General features: G+C 35.7%; 2 protein-coding genes across 5 annotated transcripts in view; one reads left to right on the plus strand and one right to left on the minus strand.

Annotated features, from left to right (window-relative positions):
• The window catches only part of CASK (calcium/calmodulin-dependent serine protein kinase (MAGUK family)), a 140,947-nt gene that overhangs the window by 94,407 nt on the left and 26,121 nt on the right, over positions 1-20,419 (minus strand). For 2 of the 4 annotated variants that reach the window (XM_009997821.1, XM_009997813.1), the window contains exons 3-5: positions 18,285-18,390; positions 12,859-12,936; positions 11,778-11,850 (exon numbers count right to left, since the gene is read on the minus strand). In XM_009997821.1, the coding sequence (XP_009996123.1) occupies positions 11,778-11,850; positions 12,859-12,936; positions 18,285-18,361 (228 nt within the window). In that variant the 5' untranslated portion in view covers positions 18,362-18,390. Of the gene's footprint in view, positions 1-11,777; positions 11,851-12,858; positions 12,937-18,284; positions 18,391-20,419 lie in introns of those variants that run through there. The other 2 variants (XM_009997805.1, XM_009997797.1) reach the window with 1 other exon arrangement.
• On the plus strand, positions 6,800-7,831 carry GPR82 (G protein-coupled receptor 82). The gene has a single exon (XM_009998049.1). It carries the CDS (start codon positions 6,800-6,802, stop codon positions 7,829-7,831), a length of 1,032 nt encoding a protein of 343 aa, XP_009996351.1.

Genomic DNA, 20,419 nt, shown 5'->3' on the forward strand with positions numbered 1-20,419 from the left:
AAAATAAGCTCACATAACTAAGCATACAGAGCAGAATAGAAAAATTAGGTCTTGTGAACACCTGGCACATCAGCTCTGATCTTTTTCAGGCTCAGTCACTGATCTACCTACAGCTTTCCAAAAGCCATGCATTTCAGCTGCACACTTTGTCCCTGGCACACATCTTCTCTTTTCATGTGGTTAAAATAATCTCAATATTGCTGATGCTTAGCAAATAGTCATGTAGAAACAATATGCCATTTATACAATTATATTCTCAGATCAAAACCAAGCAGGTTTATGTATTTAGGCACAAAACAAACATTTCAAAATGTAGCACTGTTTAAAAAAAGGGGGCTGAAGACAGGGGCTGTTTGACCCAAAGTAAAGTGATTAGGTAGTTATACCAGGAACAACTTAAATGTCTGGCATGACAGGCCAGAAAGGTGAATGAATTAGACAGTAGATGTTAAGCTCCATAAAATAAGGTTTTATTATCCTGAACACATACCAGCAATATTGCTCAAGTAAGCTGGTGTAAAGAAACTGGCTTTAATACAACTACCAGTGACTTTTAATGCTAAATTCATGTAAAAACTTGTGGATTTTTACTAATTCTGTAGAATATTCTGGTTTCACAAAAGCTATTAGTAAAACTCTTGTTGAACAAAGTAAACATAAAACTTTACCTCTGCTATATATAAACTTGGTTTAATTTTTATGTGATTTTACTTCACCGAGTTTCGTGAAGCTGGATATACACATGCTCAACAAATTACCAGGACTAGCCAGTGTTTTCTTGTTTTGTTTTGTTTTGCTTTTTACAAAAAAGGGCACGGTTACATAATATTCAGGAGTGAGATCCCACAAGCATGTAGTTTTCACAGAAGTGTGACAGAAACTGCATTTTTTCTTATACACTTCAGCATACAATTATTTAAGATATTTTAACAATAATTTCTAATTGATTTTCACAATAATTGTGTTATCTTTTTTTCCACAGTCTTTTATCTCTTATCTCATCATCCTATTGCACGTACACTGAAGCAAGAACTGTCTTGGCTCAGTATTTGTACAGCGGAAGGAACAGCAAGTTCCTTATCCTCTGCAGCTCTCCTATGCAGTATAATTCTCACTGTTACATCAACTCTGGTAAAGCAAATGGAGTTTATAAACCAGCATTTCACATGATATATACATTATCTCATCACTCTTTCTTGACCTGTATTTCTTCTACTGTGAGAAGCTGATCAATGATGCTGATCAGCTGGGGGGGCAGAAGTGGCATACAAAAGGCACTGTGTGGCTTAAATGAAATTCAAATTCTAATTTTTTTTAAAAGGAAATATTCCATTTAAAACAGGATTTTCATATACCAGGACCACAGTCCATGAACACTGCACAAACGTGAAACTAGACTCAGATCTCATCAGAAGACCCAAATAACAGTAAAGAGCTCCAATGCTACAAATGAAGCTGACTTTGAAAGCAAGAGGCAAATAGGAGTATGTTCCACAGGACAAAAAGTATCTCACCTTAGTATTCTGGGGATACTTGTGTAAATTATGTAACATTTAATTGGTTACTATAATAGCATTTTGTAAGTAACTAAATACACAAAAAACCTCAGGAAAATAGTCTTGCAGTACATATGCTAATTGATACATTTATAAATATGTGGAACACTATAATCTGGAATGAATAAAAGCAAAGAGAAAACAAAGTTTTCAAACAACATAGTATTATTCAGGGTAGTCAAACCTAAAAAACAATTACAGATATCACTCTGTTCAACAGCAATGAAAGATTATTAAAGCTAGGAGGAGAAAACAGGTAAGTCATGGTTGTGCTATTGTAGCATTTAGATGATACAAACTCTATACAGAAAACATTAAATAAACCCATCCTTCAGCTCAGAAAAGAAAATCTGAAAGGGAGCACAAGTCTGTAATGTCAGGTATGGCACGGAAAAGAGGAACACTTGTGTGTCCAAGTGTGACATTTAGGGAGTAGCAGAACAAAAAAACCAAACCCCCAAAGCAACCAGACAAGTGAAAATACTTATGGATTTCCACAATTATGTAAATCAGTGCTTCAAGATGTTAAAGGCCGGATGTATCAACTGGCTCAGAAACAGACCTGAAACTAGACAGCAATGTAATGCAGGAAAAAATTACTACTGACAAAAGAACCCCAAACCAGTGTCTTTATTATTTAAAAAAAAAATATTAATCCTAACATCTATTTTCTGCAATCAATTTTCCCAACTTTGAGGGCAAAATGCCAGAATCTGCAAACCAGTATTACTGAAGAGTAAAACACTGCTGAAGAATCTTGGGAGGTCTGCTGAAAGCTACACTGTGCCATGCCAAATTGCTATCTAATTAGTCACCTTAATAGTGTCTCTTACTTCTTGTCTTTGCAGTGCTTCCTAAGTACTATCAGGGTCAACTACAGCAGTAAGTTGAGTCTTCAGCTGAATTTAAAAATGAAAATAACTCTATTTATTCTTCTTTCTGTAAGTAGAGACTAACTCAAAACACATTTCCACATAACAGGTATGAACCTAATATTCTATCTTTATTCAAACCTACAACACATCCTCAAATTTCAACTAGTGCACCAAAATGCCACCTCTTTTTCTATGTAAATAGGAGTCTGTATTCTTAATTAGAATACTAGTAACAAAATGCATAGAAAATATACATGCTGGCTAATCACTTCTACACCTTTTAGACTTGACAAATATATTGATAGCTGTGTTGTCATACATATATTCCTTAACATGAATAGAAACTGTTTTCCAGAAACAAGTTTATAACTTGAATCGTAAGTACATCAAAAGTGCACCTGGTTTGAGTAAACAACTGTACTGGTTTTGTGCTGGGATAGAATTAAATTTCTTCACAGCAGTTTGTACACTGCTGTTTTGGGTTTGTGATGAAAAGGGTTGATAACAAATGGATGTTTTAGTTACTGCTGAGCAGCACTTGCACAGAGTTAAGGTCTTTTCTGCTTCTCACACTGCTCCACCAGTAGACTGGGGTGTGCTCAGAAAGTTGGGAGGAGTCACAGCCAGGGCAGCTGACCCCAACCAAAGATATACTTCATACTATAGGACCACATGTTCAGCAATAAAAGCTGGAGAGGAAGGTTGCTAGGGCTGCTCTTTCTCAGGAACTAGCTGGGCTTTGGTCAGCTGCAGATGAGAAAGTAGAGGGTTTTACCATCACTTATTTTTCTTGGGTTTTGGTTTATGTTTTTCTAATTTATTTTTTTTCCTTTATCTCAAACCATGATTTTTCTTAGATTTACCTTACCAGTTCTCCCACCCAGCCCAAAGAAGGGGGAGTAAGAGGCTGCTTGGACTGTAGCTGCCTACTGGGATTAAACAACAACTGGTTTTGGCAGCAAACATGGAGCTCAAAGGGTTTGAGCTAACGACAGACTTGACTAGAGCGTGTTAGAGGGAGCAGGAGGGTGCATCAGAAGCCTGTTCTGCAGTGGAGCAGCCACAAGAAGAGAAGGGGGAAGGGACAGAAATAATAAACAAGTTTTTGCATTTTTACCCTTACAATTCTCTTCCCCACCCACGGGGGGAGTGAGCAAGCAGCTGTGTGGGCCTTACCTGCCTGCCAGGGTAAACCACAACATTAACTTTCATTTTCACACTGAAGTTGACTGTAAGTAGGGTTTTAACCTGCAAATTGGTATTTTTCAAGAGGGTGGACAAGTATCAATTGTTTTGACAACACAACATCAAAAAATGTGATTGAACAGGAGTGCAACTTACATCACAGATAAACAAGTGAGAGTCACATTATTCCTGGAATTGGAAAATTCACATAGGGATGCTTTGGTGTAATACATATGAAAGAACTGAGGTAACACCTGAGCAGGGCTGACAGTTAGAAGGAAGAGCTGAGCTGGACAGGTGAAAGGCAGTGCTGGGATGAAGATCCTGGTGGTTGGTGAGGAAGAAGGGGAAGAAGGTGCCCTAGCAGAAGTTTCCCTGCAACCCATAGGGCTGTTCCCCTGCATTCATGGAGGAAAGTGGTGGAACGTTCCCTGAAGGCAACAGGAGGGCTGAACTTGGCCAGGGGACCTGGATTTTGTGGACAGTGGACTCGGATTATGCAGCTGTGGAAGCCCCCGGGCCAGGGGAGGTGGCTGTTCCCAAAGCAGCCTGTGACTCTGTGGGAAGCCCAGGCTGGAGCAGCTCCGGACCTCGTGGGAAGGACTCAGGAAGGAGAGGTTCGTGGAGGACTCTCTCCCATGGGAGGGACCCCATGGGGAAGCAGGGACAGACTGTAAGGAATTCTTCTTCCTGAGGAGGAAGGAGTAGCAGGAACCACCAGCCTGTGAAGTGACTCTAAACCTCATCCCTGTCCCCCTGTGCCGCTGGGGGGAAGGAGGGACAGAAACTGGGAACAAAGTGATTTGGGCCTCGGAAGAAGGGCGGGGTGGGGTAACATATGCAAGCCCTGCTCTGTGTGTGTCTGTGTCCTGTGTGTGTTTGATTAGTGTGAAATTAAATTATTATTTTTCCACCTGTTTTGCCTGGTACCTTCATCGGTGAAGATCCCTCCTTGTCCTTTGTCTCAACCCAAGAGCTTTGTCCTCCTCATTTCAGAGTGAGTGTGTGTGGGGGGAAGTTGAGTGAGCTGCCATGGGGCTGCTCCTTTGTTGCCATGGTGGGCCCAAACCTTGACAATGCACTTATTTATAGCTGTTCAAAAGCCATATCTGACAATCACAGATGGATCAGACAGAAGGAAATTCACAGGTCTGAACCTCTGCAGAGCTAAACAGTGTTTGATGATCTGGAATAAAATCTTTCCTGTGGAGAAAGGAAACGGTCCGGTCTTCTGAATGATTTGTATAAAGGAGTGTACTTCTTGGATACAGAGTCAGTTTTCCTCAACTGATTCCTGGAACACATCAGCTGTAAAGTGCTTCCAAACAATCCATCACCTGACTAACAAGATGCGTTCATTTGGTTCCTCATGCAAGGAAAGACATGGGTATGATATTACTGAATGTGAGCTTCAGGAATACAAAGTCAGCTTGTGCTAGCTCTTCGAGATGAAGAACAGTTGAATGCAATTGAAAATACAAATTCTCTTTCTCCCCGCCCTCCCTCTGGAAAGTAGGCTGTCCTAAAGAAACTGACAGTAACAGCTCCACCCTCAAAAAGAGGAAAGCACTGTATAATGTATTGTTAGGTATTTCTGTGCCATACCTACACACCCTAAGGGCTCTTCCAATCACTCTTCCACAGTACCTCATTCTTTTTATTTCTCTAATGGAGCTGCATCCTGGCCTAATTTCAAAGTCTGTTTTGCACAGACAACATAATCTAGTCTGAATTGTAAATACCTAGCTGCTTTTTGACACTTTTGAAAGAAAAGTGTACATTCTGAAAACTATTTATGTCAGAGAGATACTGTTCTTAATTGTACTTTCCAGATTAAAATATCATCCTTTTCATTGCAGCAGTGGAGATAAAGTGGACATCAGACAGAAAAATTTCCTCTCTGCAAAGAAAGGTGGTGCCTACAGCTTGCACAGGTAAGTCTAAAACTACTACTTCTTTGTTTCACTGGACAGAATTTGGGCATTGGCACAAAAATGATCATTAGACTTCTAAACAACTGAATTAAACAATTACTTTGTGATTCAACAATTATGTTGTAATAAAAGAGTTTAATACATTTTGGTTCAATAATCTGCATGGGGCTTAGTGTACACTAAAATGCCACAGTTAAAAAAGTTTGTTTCACTTTTAAGTTGACAAACATAGCCTACAGCATATTTTTTAAAATTACTTTTACAACTTTTTGCTATCTAATCAGCTGTCTGGACTTTTTATCATAGCTACACTGAATCTTCTTGGTATCTGAATTAATTTGCTTACAGCTGTTTCAAAAAAATTATTATCAGTCTGTGACTCTGAGATGTTAATTTTTTCTATATGATTTTATTTGGAACAAAAGCCAACTACGATACACTTCACTAAAATAGTATCCATATAACAAGAAAATCTCTCTTTACTACTAGTCAGTAAGCTGAAATGCCAGTTTTCATATGCAGTTATTGTACAGAGTTTTGATTTCTTATTTGAAGTCTGGAAATTGAGAAAAGAGTGAAAACTGAACTTGGAAAAACAGTATTGCAGTTTTTAACAATCAATTTGTATGCTTAAAAATACAGACTGAATTGTTTATGCAAGACATACATGTAAAATTAGACCTCTGAATAAAATATCATTAGATACAGATATCAGCACAAAATAAATGCATCTAGCCAGATTCTTACATCGTGCAAAGTTTAATTTAAATTTAAATGGAGGTACAGGATATTCCTCTGCATTTCTGAAATTAAAGTAATACTTTGCACTTACTATGTTTATTTAACTTAAAATAGTCTAGAAGTGGTTCCTAAAGTAGGTTACAGATGTTAGAGAAGATTAAAAAATAAACCAAGACCACACAAGTTGTCAGACCCTAGCTTGAACCTTCTGTTTTCCTCATTTATTTGATTAGATTCTATGCATGTAAAATCTTTGGGGTTTAACGTAAGTCAACTTCTCTTCACATAATCCCAGTGGAAGAGGACACCCAAACAGTAACCTTATGCAAACTCAAGATGGTAACCTCAGAGGACAAACAGCAGTTAATAGCACTGAAAAGCAGGGGAGAAAAAGGAACAGTTAAAATAAGAGCAAAAATTAAAACAGATGTTAGGTGCATGGTACAGAAGAATAATTATTTTAATTCAGTTGCAGCTCTGACCATTCATTCAAGAAATATTGGCATAAATGAGAAATTCAACATGTCTTCAGCCATCAGTAGCCACTACTGTAGCTCTACCAGTCATCTACTCTTTCCTATGTCCTGCTGGGAGTTTTGGAAATATTCTTGCCGTCTGGATATTATCAAGGCAAGCACCCACAAAAAGAACACAATGCATTTACCTGGTCAACCTTGTCATTGCAAATTTACTCGTATGCAGCACTATGCCTTTCCTGGCTGTTTATTTTGCAAGAGGGTACCAATGGACTCATGACTCTCTAACATGTAAAATAGTACATCACGTCGGGACTCTCATTATGCACGTCAGTATGTATGTTACGATTACAATTTTATGTTCAATTGCTTTAAGTCAGTATGCAACACTGAAGAAAACAAATGATACACAATTCTCTGAAGCAGCTAATGAAAACTTTTATAGATGTGTACTTGAAAAGTTTCGTCAGCCAAAATTTGCTAAATATTTGTGCATCTTTATATGGCTTATTGTGCTGTGCATAACAGTAACAGCTATAGCATATGGTGCCCAGGAGAAGGCTTTGCAAGGAACTTCCAGATGCTACAGCAGCAACGTAGAAGCTGGTGAATTTTATGCAATGATTGCAGCTTCTCTTGCCACATCATGGTTTTTTGTATCATTTATGATGGTTTTGCTGTCATACTATTCTCTTACCAGACATTTGAGTAAAATACAAAGAAATACCTGTATTGGAGGAAAACATTTAATTTATGGAACAGTGAAAAGAAACATTCTTGTAATCCAGGTGATATTAACTGTCTGCTTTCTTCCGTATCATATTTTTAGGCCAGTTTTTTATATTCTGGTTATAAATAAAGACTGCCCAAGGTTAAATTATCTAGTAGAAATAAAAAATTTCCTTACTTGTCTTGCGGCTGCTAAGAGTAGCTTAGATCCAGTTATAACTCTTCTGCTAGATAAAACATTTAAGAAAAGTCTGTATGGCCTGTTTAAAAAATCTACACCAGAACATCACAAACGTAAAGCTGATATTTTCACTGATGAGATTCCCGAAATGTAAAGAAATATTGAAAGATGTTAGTAGAATATAAGTAACAATAAACTAATTTAAACTACTTACAACCAGACTTTGACATGAAATGGTAAATATTTAAGCAAAATGAGAAAGTTGCTTGTATTTTTTTTTCAAATGATCTTGCTTGCTCCATCAACAATAGCCATAATAAATACGATATGCATATCTAAATGAATCCAAGCAATTGATACACTGAATTATGTAATACCCTTTATTGATGCAATGCAAAAGACATTTTATGTTTGACCTATAGACAGTGTTCTCTACCAAAATAATCAAGGAAGAAGTCAGAAGCTAAGCAGAAGTTGAGGACCCAGTTCTCCTTTATCATCAATAAATGAACCCTGGGTTTTGGACACATGTTTCCTTTATGAAAAAAGGTTGAACAGAACACAGATGGTTTCTCTGAAATGGCTGAACCACATATCCAAGGCTTAAGGAAGCAGGCACAGGGAACTATAAAACACACTGAAGATTAACATGTATTTTTGGTTCAGGAGTATTTGGGTAAAAGGTTGATTCTTTTTTGTTTTAATGGGTAATGCATCATAAGATGTTAAAACTCTTCAGTGCATAAAGAAAAGTTATGAATGACATCTTATTCTGAAGTTACTTAAAAATACCATTATTTAGTTTAGCTATGTCCATCACAGAAGGCACCTTTTTCACAACTGGAGGGTTTGTGATTGGGTGGTTGGTTTGGTTTTGTTTTTTTGATGTGTCCAAGTTAGAATATCATAAATAACTGCAGTAGAGATTTGAATTCTCTTCAGCAATTTATGTAGAAGACACTTAAGATTACACAAATGCCTCTTCCTTTGTAAAAACTTTCTGCAACTGAGATAAAAAATGATGTCTCCTTTAAATTCTTGAATTGCATCAGAGTTATTCTTGCTTTAAATATTGGAAAAGCTTCCACACAGTACAGGCAATTTGAGAAACTACAAACTGAGTAATATCATTTGACAGAATACTTCATGGAGGAAAAATCCCCCAAAATAGAAAGGCATGAAGGAGTGACAGAGAAATACTTCAGCTCATGCACTAAACTTCTTGCGCTGCTTAGACAAGCTGGTGCCAACTCAGAAGTTAGCAAGTGACTTGCGAATTGTATAATAAAAAGTAAAATAATTAATTTCCTTAGCAGGAACACAAAACCCTAAGTCAAATATGCACAGCACATAGTTTAAAAGACTGCAAGCCACTTTCTACTTTCTGGTTAACTAGTTGAAACGTGCTGAATGAGTGGTGAGCTCATCGACCAAAAGATATATGTTTTCTGACAGGCCAGGCAAATGACTGGAATATATAAACTTCCTGATCAGAAAGCATGTAGATGTTGAGCTCAGTAGCCCAGGCAGCATAAACATTCTTCTCAGCAAAAATTTCTCTGAATACCCAGCAGCCAGCTAACAGTACACTAGGAAAAGGGCAGGACAGGTAGGAAACACAGGTACAGGAATGGACATAAATGGGGGAAAAAGGGAACTGCCTGATGAAACACTGAGGAAAAATGGCTGAAAGCTTTATTCTGGGAGCCTCTTAACTTCTGTATTGAATGAAGAAGTATCCTTGAGGGAACTCATACATACTGAGAGAAACTTACAATACACATTTTGGATGTCTACGTTTAGCCAACAAGCTTACCCTGACTCCAGTTGCACACCAATCATTTTACTGATCACAGAAACATATAAGAACACTCAAGCCTTATGGAAATAGCAGAACAAAGTTGGAGATTTTGGAGTGAACTAAGGATAAAATCCCAGCAACTAAAGTTTTTGATGGGATTAAATTACTCTTGTGTCAGTTATAATAAAAGGTATTTTTATAACAAGATGAAATACTATGTAAGTATCACAATATAGGCAACTGAAGACTGTAAGACTTCTTAATGTTTTACTGACAAAAAATACATGTTGAAGTTATTACAAAAATGAACAGGCAAAAAAAATCTGCTTCTGTCCTGCTTCATAACTTATACTATGCTTAAACAGTCTGTGTCTTTAGCTGAACCATATTCTACTTTCAGTAACTAGCACAGAAGTGTTCTACCAGGATCAATGTTAGTCTGTTGTTTTACTAACAGGTAACTCAGTGAAACTCTCAAGACAAGATAAATCACAGACTAAGAATATAACAACTCAAAACACTGAACTCTGACCAAATGTGACTGAAAGACACTTAATTCTCACAGGGACTTCAAATTTTCCTGTGCATCAGATAATGATCAAAGATTTTGTGGTTCAAAACAATATCCACAAAAAGCTTAAGAGGGGGAAAAATGTAGAATGAGTATACTAAGCTTACAGATTTGTATTAATTCACTTACATCCATTCAGATAATTTGGAAATCAGTCATTTAGTCTACTTAATTTCAAAACAATGTCGACAGTGACATCTAAAGGTGGGATATTGCAGTTCGCTTAATATGTTCTACACCTAAATGCTACAGTTAGATTTCTGCTCTGCTTTTGCCAAAATAAAACCCTGTGTGTTGGTTTACACTACTTTGGACTGATACATTAAAAATTCTTACTCACACAGGCAACCGAAGAGGTTTATTTCTAAGGATGGTATTTAATAAAACAGTGCTTTTAAAGTTCTCAGAGACTAGATAAACTGCAAAATAAGTTCCTATTTTAGACTCAGTAAAATGGCCTCCCTCAGAGGCCCTTGAAGCTGAAATCTGCTTTAGTTCAAGAACATGGTCCAACAAAAGGAGGTGCAGCTTTCAGGAAGACACAACAACATTAAGATAACATTAATTCTGAAATTCTTGTGTGGTACCAAAATTGAACAACTAAAAGAATCTAGACCCTTCAAAGCAGAACAAGAAGAGACATTCTATAATCAATTAACAGGCCATCTTTAGAATTTGCTGCAACAAATTACTTTTAAAATACAAAACTTTAAATAAGAATTTATTACATGGAATAATTTTCTTGATTTTATAAGGGAAGGAACATAAGATTGGGAAAGGTCTGCAATGCCTGCATAAACAAGACCAAATGGCTCCTTAAATTAAAATAATCAGTTCAATGTCTGTACCCACTTTCCTCACAGGTCACCTGCAGGAGTCTGAGAGAATGTGAGCTGTTTTTCAACCTCTTCTATGCACTAAACCCCAAGATTCACTTCTCAAACTGCACCATCAGAGCTCATTAGAATTTTCATTAATTCCTACAGTTCTTGACTCACTTTGGATAAAAGCAAACTTTTAGAGAAGTGGGAGTAACTATCTTAACACAATGACATAGACAACATATATTTTCAAATTGAAGAGAGTGAAACCCACTAAGCTTAAAACTCCTAAACGCTTACATTACCATACTTTGGGATAGACTAGTTCTATAAATATCCATAGAAGCAGTACAAAATTAACCAGATCAAAAAGAGTATGTATGTACATACATTGTTCTTAAGCACAGTATTTCCTCTCCCCATCTTGTTTGTATTATAGGTGTTTAGGACTTCTTGCAGAAAGTAGATACTACTACCAATATTGTAGCATGTAAACATGTGCATCTCTCTGAAATCTTAGTTTGGATGAAGAGTTTCATTATGCTGTCAAAATGATGCCATTAATCTAGCAATTCCATTTTAATTTATGCAATTAACTTATACACAGATTTTCCTAATAAGAAAAAAAAGCATGCAGATTTCATACGAATATTCAAACATTAGAAATTAAACTGACTTTCAAAGTAAGCTGCAACCAAATGTATACGTACTCTGTAAATAAAGATCTATATGTTCTATACTGATGGAATTAATTGGGCTTTATGCTTACATGACTCAGTAAGAGTAAACACACTAGGCAAATAGTTTCCTTTTCTACAGCTTCCACCTTCTTCTAAATTACAGAAATAAAATTTTAATAGTTTGTTTTATTGTGGTGAAGAAAGAAAAAGAAATTAAGAATCCTTACCTTCACATCCCTGTGAATTATATTATTATCATGACAGTAACGCAGAGCTTCCAGTATCTGTCTCATGTAATGACTGAAAAAAAAAAAAGATATCCTACGTGACAAAACCACAGGAAAAATAACTATACACATATAACAAACTAAGTTTTAGAAGTTTAACTGTATAAAGCTAACCAACCAACTTAACCTTAAATATACAGATCTCAGTAGAATGGATTTTGTGTTTATCATAATGAATAACAAAATCTAAAGTTTTTGTATTATTCTGATTGACACCAAGGAAAATTAGAAATGAAAAATCTGCATTTTCCATTTTGTTAAGGTTTCAAATGTTCAATAATTCTGTGTCATATGACAAACAGGTCAGTTGCCCAGGGAAGGCGTGGAATCTGCATCTTTTGAGGTTTTCTAGAACCCACTGGACCAAGACTTGAGCAACATGATCCAAAGGTAATGTTGACCCTGTCTTGAGCAGAAGGTTGAAACAGAGACCTCTTGATGTCTCTTCCAACCTGGCTTCTGTGATGCTAGAAAATCTACCTCAAGAAAAGCAAACAAAGAACCTCTTGGTCTTTAAGCTCAATTATCATGCCACTAGGACATTTGGTTTTGTTGTCTTTCTGCAATGATATAGACTCTTTGACCTTAGTTGACCTTGTAAGTGAAAAGGTGAAGTGACCATAAATAAAGTGACATACAAAACAGAAAAAAGGAAAGAGGAAAGGGGGAAGGGCAGGAAAAGAAAAGATTACTCCACCTAGTATGGCCAATAAAACTCACACCTGTCAGGAAAATCACCTAATGCCATTGTATCAGAGAGCCATAAAAGCCAAAGCATTAAGTATTGGATGTGAAATACTATTTTACTCAATAATCCCATCCAAATGTACGACATTTCTAAACGACAAAATGCTCCAAAGTTCTACTTTTAAAAAAATGGTGATTAATACAATAAACATTCAGACTGTGAAAAAAGGGTTATTTAAAGTATTTCAACTTTTAGTTACCAGATTGTATAACAGTATATTCCATTATTTTCCATTTATCATGTTATCATATTACCTAAAATTATAATACATACCTGGCTACAGCCTCGCTGTACACAAATCCAGCATCTGCTCTCTTCACAATTTCAAAACACAGATCTGCTCCATCCATGCTGCAGGTAAAAAGAGAGAAAAATGTTTAAGAGAGGTAACTACAATCAGTTACATAAAAAAGCTCAAAAAATCTATTTATTCCACTTACATACCTCTTAGATAAAATACCCTGGACATATGTACAATGTATTACTAAAACATTTGATAGGTAATCTAATAGACTATGGCTTGCTACAGGTTAACCATTTCCTGCCACTCAGGTCATACAACTGTTCTCTCAGAACATAAAGCAAAACATTTCTTCTATTGCTTAAACTGCTCACTGAACAACGTGTGCAAGACAGCAGAAACTCAATTCCCTGTATAAGAAGGCTCTGCAAATTAACAAATAATGTGTTCTTAAAAGTATTACAAGTGCAACTCTATAACGAAGACTGTAGTAATAAAAAACTCTTACTCAAGCTGAATTTTAAATGAAGACTTTAAAAATACTCTAGAAATGTAGTAGTCTCTTCAGTTAGCATTCTCATGAGGATAACTATGGCATCAAGAAGAAATTTTACACCTCTTAGCCTCACAGAAAGCACCTGAAAACAGTGACAGTACACATGCTGTATCACTAGTTCATATTTTTTTCTCCCTAATTGCCTGTTGTCTTTTTGATAACCTAACTTCTCACAATGAGTAGTATAATGCTTTTAGATGCATGTATATTAACAGTCCTTAGGCTAAAATTAGACTAGCATTTCTCTATAACCAAAGAAGCTGGGTGTGGCATAACTGCCCTCCCTTTTCTTCTCCTGTAAGTAACTTAAGGCAGATTTATATGTAAAAATGTTCACTGTTTAACATGGCAAGGAAAGAGTAGCAAGAGTTAACAGGAACAATAGAAATCCCATATTATATGTAATTCATGTTTCACAAGGCACTAGCAAAAACATCAGTTGTAACCTAATTTTCAGCCTTCACACCTTTTTCCTTTGCACCAAAGACACAAGAGGGAAAAGAAAAGCAGAATTTGTGAGGTATCTAGAAAGCCAACATTATCAGGACTATTTTGTTAAGCTATCCAGAATGTCTGCAAATGATCACTTTTGTTGCACACCTGCACCACAAAACTTCTGCTTGAGGAGTCTCAAGCAATGTGCAGAAGCTTTAGTTCCCAAATAAATCTAAAAGGTATGTATTCCCAAGCAAAATACACTATCGTAAGGACAAAGCACTGACAGCTATGAGAGACTGATGACCAAAAGAAATGTATGGTCATTTAAGCAGGTGGAAAAAAAACATCCTGGCCAGCACTTGGTACCATCTTCAGATTTAATAAGCCCCACAAATTGGAAACCCATAATGCCAAATCATGACTGCTCATCACTGCATCAATAACTGTAGGTTTTTTCCCAGTAGTTTTACTGTCTTGCTCAATATCATACAGCTAGTCTGCATGCATATCTTAAGATCACTCAGTCAGTGAATATACTGTGCTGCACCATACCTACTACTGCATAGAATCAATGGGGTCAGGTTCAACGAGAACAACAGAAATCTGGATTTAGCTAGCTCACTGGAAAAAACCCTTCATGTTAATCTCCATTTCACTGCTTCCTTCCAACAATTTACTTCAGCTAGATGGGAAACAAAACTGAAACCTGAGCAACACCAAGCACTGCAGAACATAAAAAGTGTATGATTAACTACCAAAAATTAAGTCATTCTCATAAAGCAGCAAAACCCTTTAGAAGACCAATTTCACTCTGACTTGTGACAAACTATGGATGAATAAAGATACAGAGACACTCAAGACTTCTAGCAGTATCAACACCTGCTTAGACACTGAGCCAAGAGTGTCGTTCCTTCACATTAACTTTTCTATTAAACAGTGTGTTTATAATCAGAATGGTGTTTAACATGTATTTTTACCTCCCACTTACACATACCAGCATTTTTTATTTAAATTTTGTAACAGTAAGTGGCAGCTTGGAAAAATAATAAATATTCAATTAGCGTAAATTATTATGATATTAAAAATTGCTACAGACTGTGAGCAGTAATGTTTAACTTTTATTCCACTAAGATGAACTCTGTTAATCTCAAAAGGAAAAATATGCTGAAGGTGTATTTTAATCTCTGACTTCAATCGACTACTTTTTCAAGGCCAAACCCTGTTTTAAAAGTAGCTTTTTCTTCATGTATAAAAAGGGCTTGTATCACCCCAATGATGTTGAATTTTACCTAGCTGAGGTTGTAAAAGCAAGAGTCACCCTCAATTATAAGAAAAAACAGAAAATTCAGTGCACTAACAGACTGACAACTCAGCAATATCACAAGCACTTAAAAGATGATTTTGTAGAAACTGAAAGGCTGATGTGATGTAAGAATATTAAAGCTTTCAGATATCAATGAAATGGAAGTTCAGGAAGTCTCCAAGCACTATCAGCATTAGGCATGTGAAAATAATAAAAAAGAAACAGGAGAAATTAAAATCCACTAAAATAAACACATAGTTATATATATATATATGCATACACATGTCGAAGATGTGAGTGGAAGGTGCAAAAACCCGGTAAAATTACAGCACACTCATAGTCTGAGAGAATCCTGTGATTCCAGTAGAGGGCACTCATGGAAGGTACATAAACTGGGACAGTGTGGTATTTACACTGAAAGTGCCAGCTAAACCAACTCTGAACACGTAGTTAAATTCTAGGATTCTAACTTTAACTTCAAAGTGTATTGTAAGCTCTTCAATTGAATGTGGAAGTTTTTTAATTTTGTTGGATGTTCTGAAACTGGCCCAAACATTAAACCTAGAAGCATCTGAAACTTTTCTCTTAGTGATCTCAGCAACCTGCTTTGGTGTGAAAAATACAGATTTTTGTTTCTTTTATTAACATTTAAGACTTATTTTTATCCTAGATAATGCATTATGCAAGTATGAAAAAAAAGTACAGTAAAGACATATAAAATAGAAGACTACAGGTGAGACTGCATTTAAAAATAAAACCATAACATGATCAAGTAAAATAACACAAAAAAGTCTTCACTCCATAAACTAAGAAGCTGCACTATTTCACAGTATTGTTACAAAGCTGAAGAAAAAGACAGCATTCTTTTATTCTTTTATTCTTTTTTTCTTAACACTTCAGCAAAGCTTCATGATCGAATGTACCAACTGTCATTTAAATGCTCATCAGCTTATGCTTAACATAAACCTAAGTAACTGCAACCATTTTAAAGTACTGCTTTTATAAATCTGAGACTTTAAAACTAAAGTATTTTATCTCTTAGCTAGCTTAAACAGCAAAGTTTTATGTATATATCTATATATACAGCCTAACTAGTACACCTGAATAAGATCAGTTATTCTAACATCCCAAGAGATAAATCTCTCTTGGAATGCACTAAGAAAAGTAAAACCATCTTTGTATAGTGGTGAGACAATATTTTGCAAATCACCATATATTAAGGTATCTGCAATTCCCTCACTACTTATGTATCTGCGTTCTTTAGCATGAAAGGTAAGTACTCAGTCCACATACTTTGATTATACTGAGGATAAACTGCATATAATGTACTTTACAATGTGGTTTTCAGACACCTCAAATGGAATATTTGCTTTGTTTTAGAAATATTTCCAAGTAGCTGATCCTCCTCAAAGTATTTGCATTGACAAGACCAGCGGTCACTAGGAAAAAAATATAATAAGCAACAGAATATGAAAGCAAAAATGGTAGTTATATACCAAATAGAAAACAGCATTTTATGTAAAACCAGTGTTCCCCCCATCCCATGCATAAACTACCAAGCAAACATTATGTGACAGGGACAGCACTGTCCAGAATAGCACGTTATTGAACAAATATGAAAGAAACTGGATTGCACCCCATTTCATAAACGGATTTTTTAAGTAGGAGGAGAGTTTTGCATATTATTTTGTTCTTTCCAAGGCACAGACTTAAAAAAAAAGGATTGCTTTCATCTGTTTTGACACTGTAAAATATATCTGTTTGATGTACTTCCATTGATGACATGTTTGTATTAGGTAAAAGGTCACAGTTGAGACTAATGATGGATCAGTCTATATAGAGCTGTCAGCAAATTAACACCATGGAATGAGAAAGAAAATTATAACTGTATGATAAAGACTAGAGCTGGGCCTGTCTCAGATACAAGGTCTCTCTAGTCTCCAAGGAACCTCTTCCATCACTGGAACAAATCCATGACCACACAAGCACCTTAGCAGCTCTGGTGTGTGTGACGTATCACTTGGCACAGGCATACAGACTCTCATTTATAATGTCGTAACATCTAAATACTTTAAAATTAACAATAACAGGTGTTCTTACTATCACATTTTCTATCATTATTTGTTACAAAAGAACGATGGCTTTTTTTGTACCAATAATTTAGCCTCATCTTTCCTTCTTTCATGTGGCAAAAACTCAGGTACAGTACTTGTGTAGTAATCCTAATTGTTCAGACTTGCTTTTTATGTATACAAACATAAATGATAACAGGCTTGCCATTAAAAAATAATTACTGCTTTTGTCTCATGTTTCTGAGCTACTGGCATAGTAAAAATAGAAGCAAAACTTTTATTCCATTTCAAATCTTGTTAATTACCACAGTATATCTCCCCAAGGTGTACATAATTATTTCATAATAGGATTTTAAATTAAAGTCCCTTGGTCCACGCTTTGGGATTTACAAAATGAAACCCAAAGTCAGTACTGAATCAAAACTTACAGAAAGGAAAGCATAAACCAGTTCTTTCACACATTCATAAATTTATAAACTCACTTAAAAAAAAAAAAAAAAAAGAAGCAGAAGTTGTTGGTTTTTTTTTTCTGCTACTGCCCAACTTCTTCTCTACCTCAGTGGTAAAAGTAACAGGTGAAAATTATTTCTAAGTGCATATCTCAAGTCAAATTTTTGGCTCCATTGGACATAGAAGTTCAACCTAACCTTGTCCCAACAGAAGCAAGCCAAATTAATCAGAAAACATCGTGTAGAAAGAACAGAAAAATTAAAGCAGTATGAACACAGATGCCCAAGCACACTAAAATGCATATATGGGGAACAGAAAAAGAAGAGTTCATAGGTACAGAGTAGAGATGGAAGATGTTGACTATCAGCAGATTTTTAACTCACTCTCACGTACCCTATCAGGGACACAGCATCCATCAATGAACAGCATGTCTGCCCTTAGAGGCCAAGCTGTAAAGAATCTGCCTTGATGTCAGCCACTGAGCCATTGTGACAACTTCTTTTATTTGCGACAACTTGTAGTTGCCAGAAATAAAGATTTTCATAGCACTCAAGACTTCTAAGCTACAAAACATGCAGACATACTTTTAGGATTTTGTTCAGCAAATGACAACAAAGAAAGCTAAAAAGAGAAACTTACAACTCAAAGACCATATAAAGCATTCCATCTGAGCTGTATGTCTCTAACAGTTCAACAATATGAGGATGCTTCAGCATGTGACAAATACTGGCTTCCCTCTTGAGATCTGTGGAAGAAAAGAAGATACCGTATTAGCTATATTAGCAAGCTGTTGAATAAAAAAACCCAACAGTTAGAACACATTGCTTGGAAATGAACAGATCTGAAATTTCTAATAATTGTTTAAACTTTATAAAGAACACTGACAAGATATTTAATTTCCTTCAGAACTTAATATAAAAAACTCGTAAATATCAAAATATAAACACACAAAACTTAATAGGCTTTCTTGATTTGACCAATTAATAAAAGATTTCCTTGGTCATAATCTGAAGACCTGTATGGTAATAAGTTCCTTTGATGCACATATGCAGACTATATCAAGATTTTCATCCTAAATATCCAAAACCACTATGGAATGATCTCGAAAAAGAGAAGACAAGCTCTTTCACCACATTACAGAGTTATTAAAACCTGGAGGTCTCTAGTTCCTCTGGTCAAAGCAGGTTGGTCAAGACTGTTTCCAGTGGGTTTTGAGTATCTGCAAGAATGGAAACTGCAACCTGTCCAGGAAACCCATACTGGTATCTGATCACCTTCATACATAAAGAAGTTTTTTCTTGCACTTTACTACTTTGATAGTGATTTTTAAAAGAAATTACAATATATGAAATGACACTGGCATAAAATTTAACCAGCATACATTAGCTTGCATCTCTGTTCTAGATATCGAGGGAGAAAAGCAGAAAGAGTTGTGAATAAAGAAAGACCAAGAATCACTCTCAAAGCTTGAGATTTTGTTTTTAAGCAAACAACACTCTTACCTTTCCTGAGGACAAATAAACCCTTCTACTAGTATAGAACTACCAAGATCCGAACTGCACCAAATAATTTTCTTTCTTATTTGTTGAAACTATTTTTGTGATTTAATAATCCTTAAACTTTTTTTTTCTTTTAAATTACCACCAGTATTCTAGAAAAATAGGAAAATCCTGAATGAATAGCCTTGATGATAATTTGAGAAGAGAGGAAAATATTAGTCCATATTCTGAAGTAGACATTTTACTTTTCTATTCTCTTTCCAGACAATTGTTTGAGTATGACCTACATATATATTTATGGGAAAATATAAACACAGTTTGTAGGTTTGAGAATGCTTACCATATTGTCGTGTTACACTAGAAAGAAATATAAAATGCATTATTTTCATATGTGCCCTGCCTATCACATTCTTAACATAAATCAGTAACATTCAAAAATACAAGCAGCGAGATGAATATCCTTCTGTGCGAAGAATTTAACAGGTTACTTGAGCTTTATACTAGACAACAAAGCCACCAGACAAAACACATACAAAAAATTCTTAACTCCATTTGGAGTAGGACCCAAATGTAAAAAAATGTCATGTTTAAGACCAGTAAAACTGAAAGGGAAGGGAAAAGGCAGAGGTGGCACACATATTTCATTGATTTCACTTTAAAAAATTACATCAATCCTTCATTAAATGTCTTTGGTCTACTCAATCCTTTATCAAATGCTTGTACCAGACTGAGTTAAATGTCATCTCCATATGTTCCTCAAGAGGTAACTAAAATTCCAAGTACCTGCAGACACTTTTCCAGTTCTTAATACAACAAGGAGATGTCTGGCTGCAAGCAGGTGACTGAAGATTTCCTAAGAAAAAATCCCATTATTATCTGTGAGCCTACCTGTAACTTAAAATTCTGCATATAACATTGTATGAACTATTTGCTACCTATTGTTCTCTAAACCTTTGCTAAGTATTTTAGCCATGTCGTACACATCCCATATCAAAATAAGCCTTTCATATTCAGAACACCTAGAAGAGCTACAGGACAACTCTAGAATCTGTCAGTGGACTAAGTCAGCTTTAAGCAGGAAGAGGTAACATGCATAATTTACTAATGATTATGTGTCTTACATTCAGAACAGTCTCCTTCACTAGTAAATAAAATTTAGCTAAAAGAACATACCCTAAGGCAAGAAAAGGTCCTAGAATCTAATACAGTAATCTTTTAATAGCTGGACTATTTTTATTTGAATCCTTTATGAACACTTAATCTATTCATATCTCT

This window comes from Chaetura pelagica, unplaced genomic scaffold (assembly GCF_000747805.2).
Source record: "Chaetura pelagica isolate M959 unplaced genomic scaffold, ChaPel_1.0 scaffold360, whole genome shotgun sequence".
In the NCBI taxonomy this organism is placed as follows: domain Eukaryota; kingdom Metazoa; phylum Chordata; class Aves; order Apodiformes; family Apodidae; genus Chaetura; species Chaetura pelagica.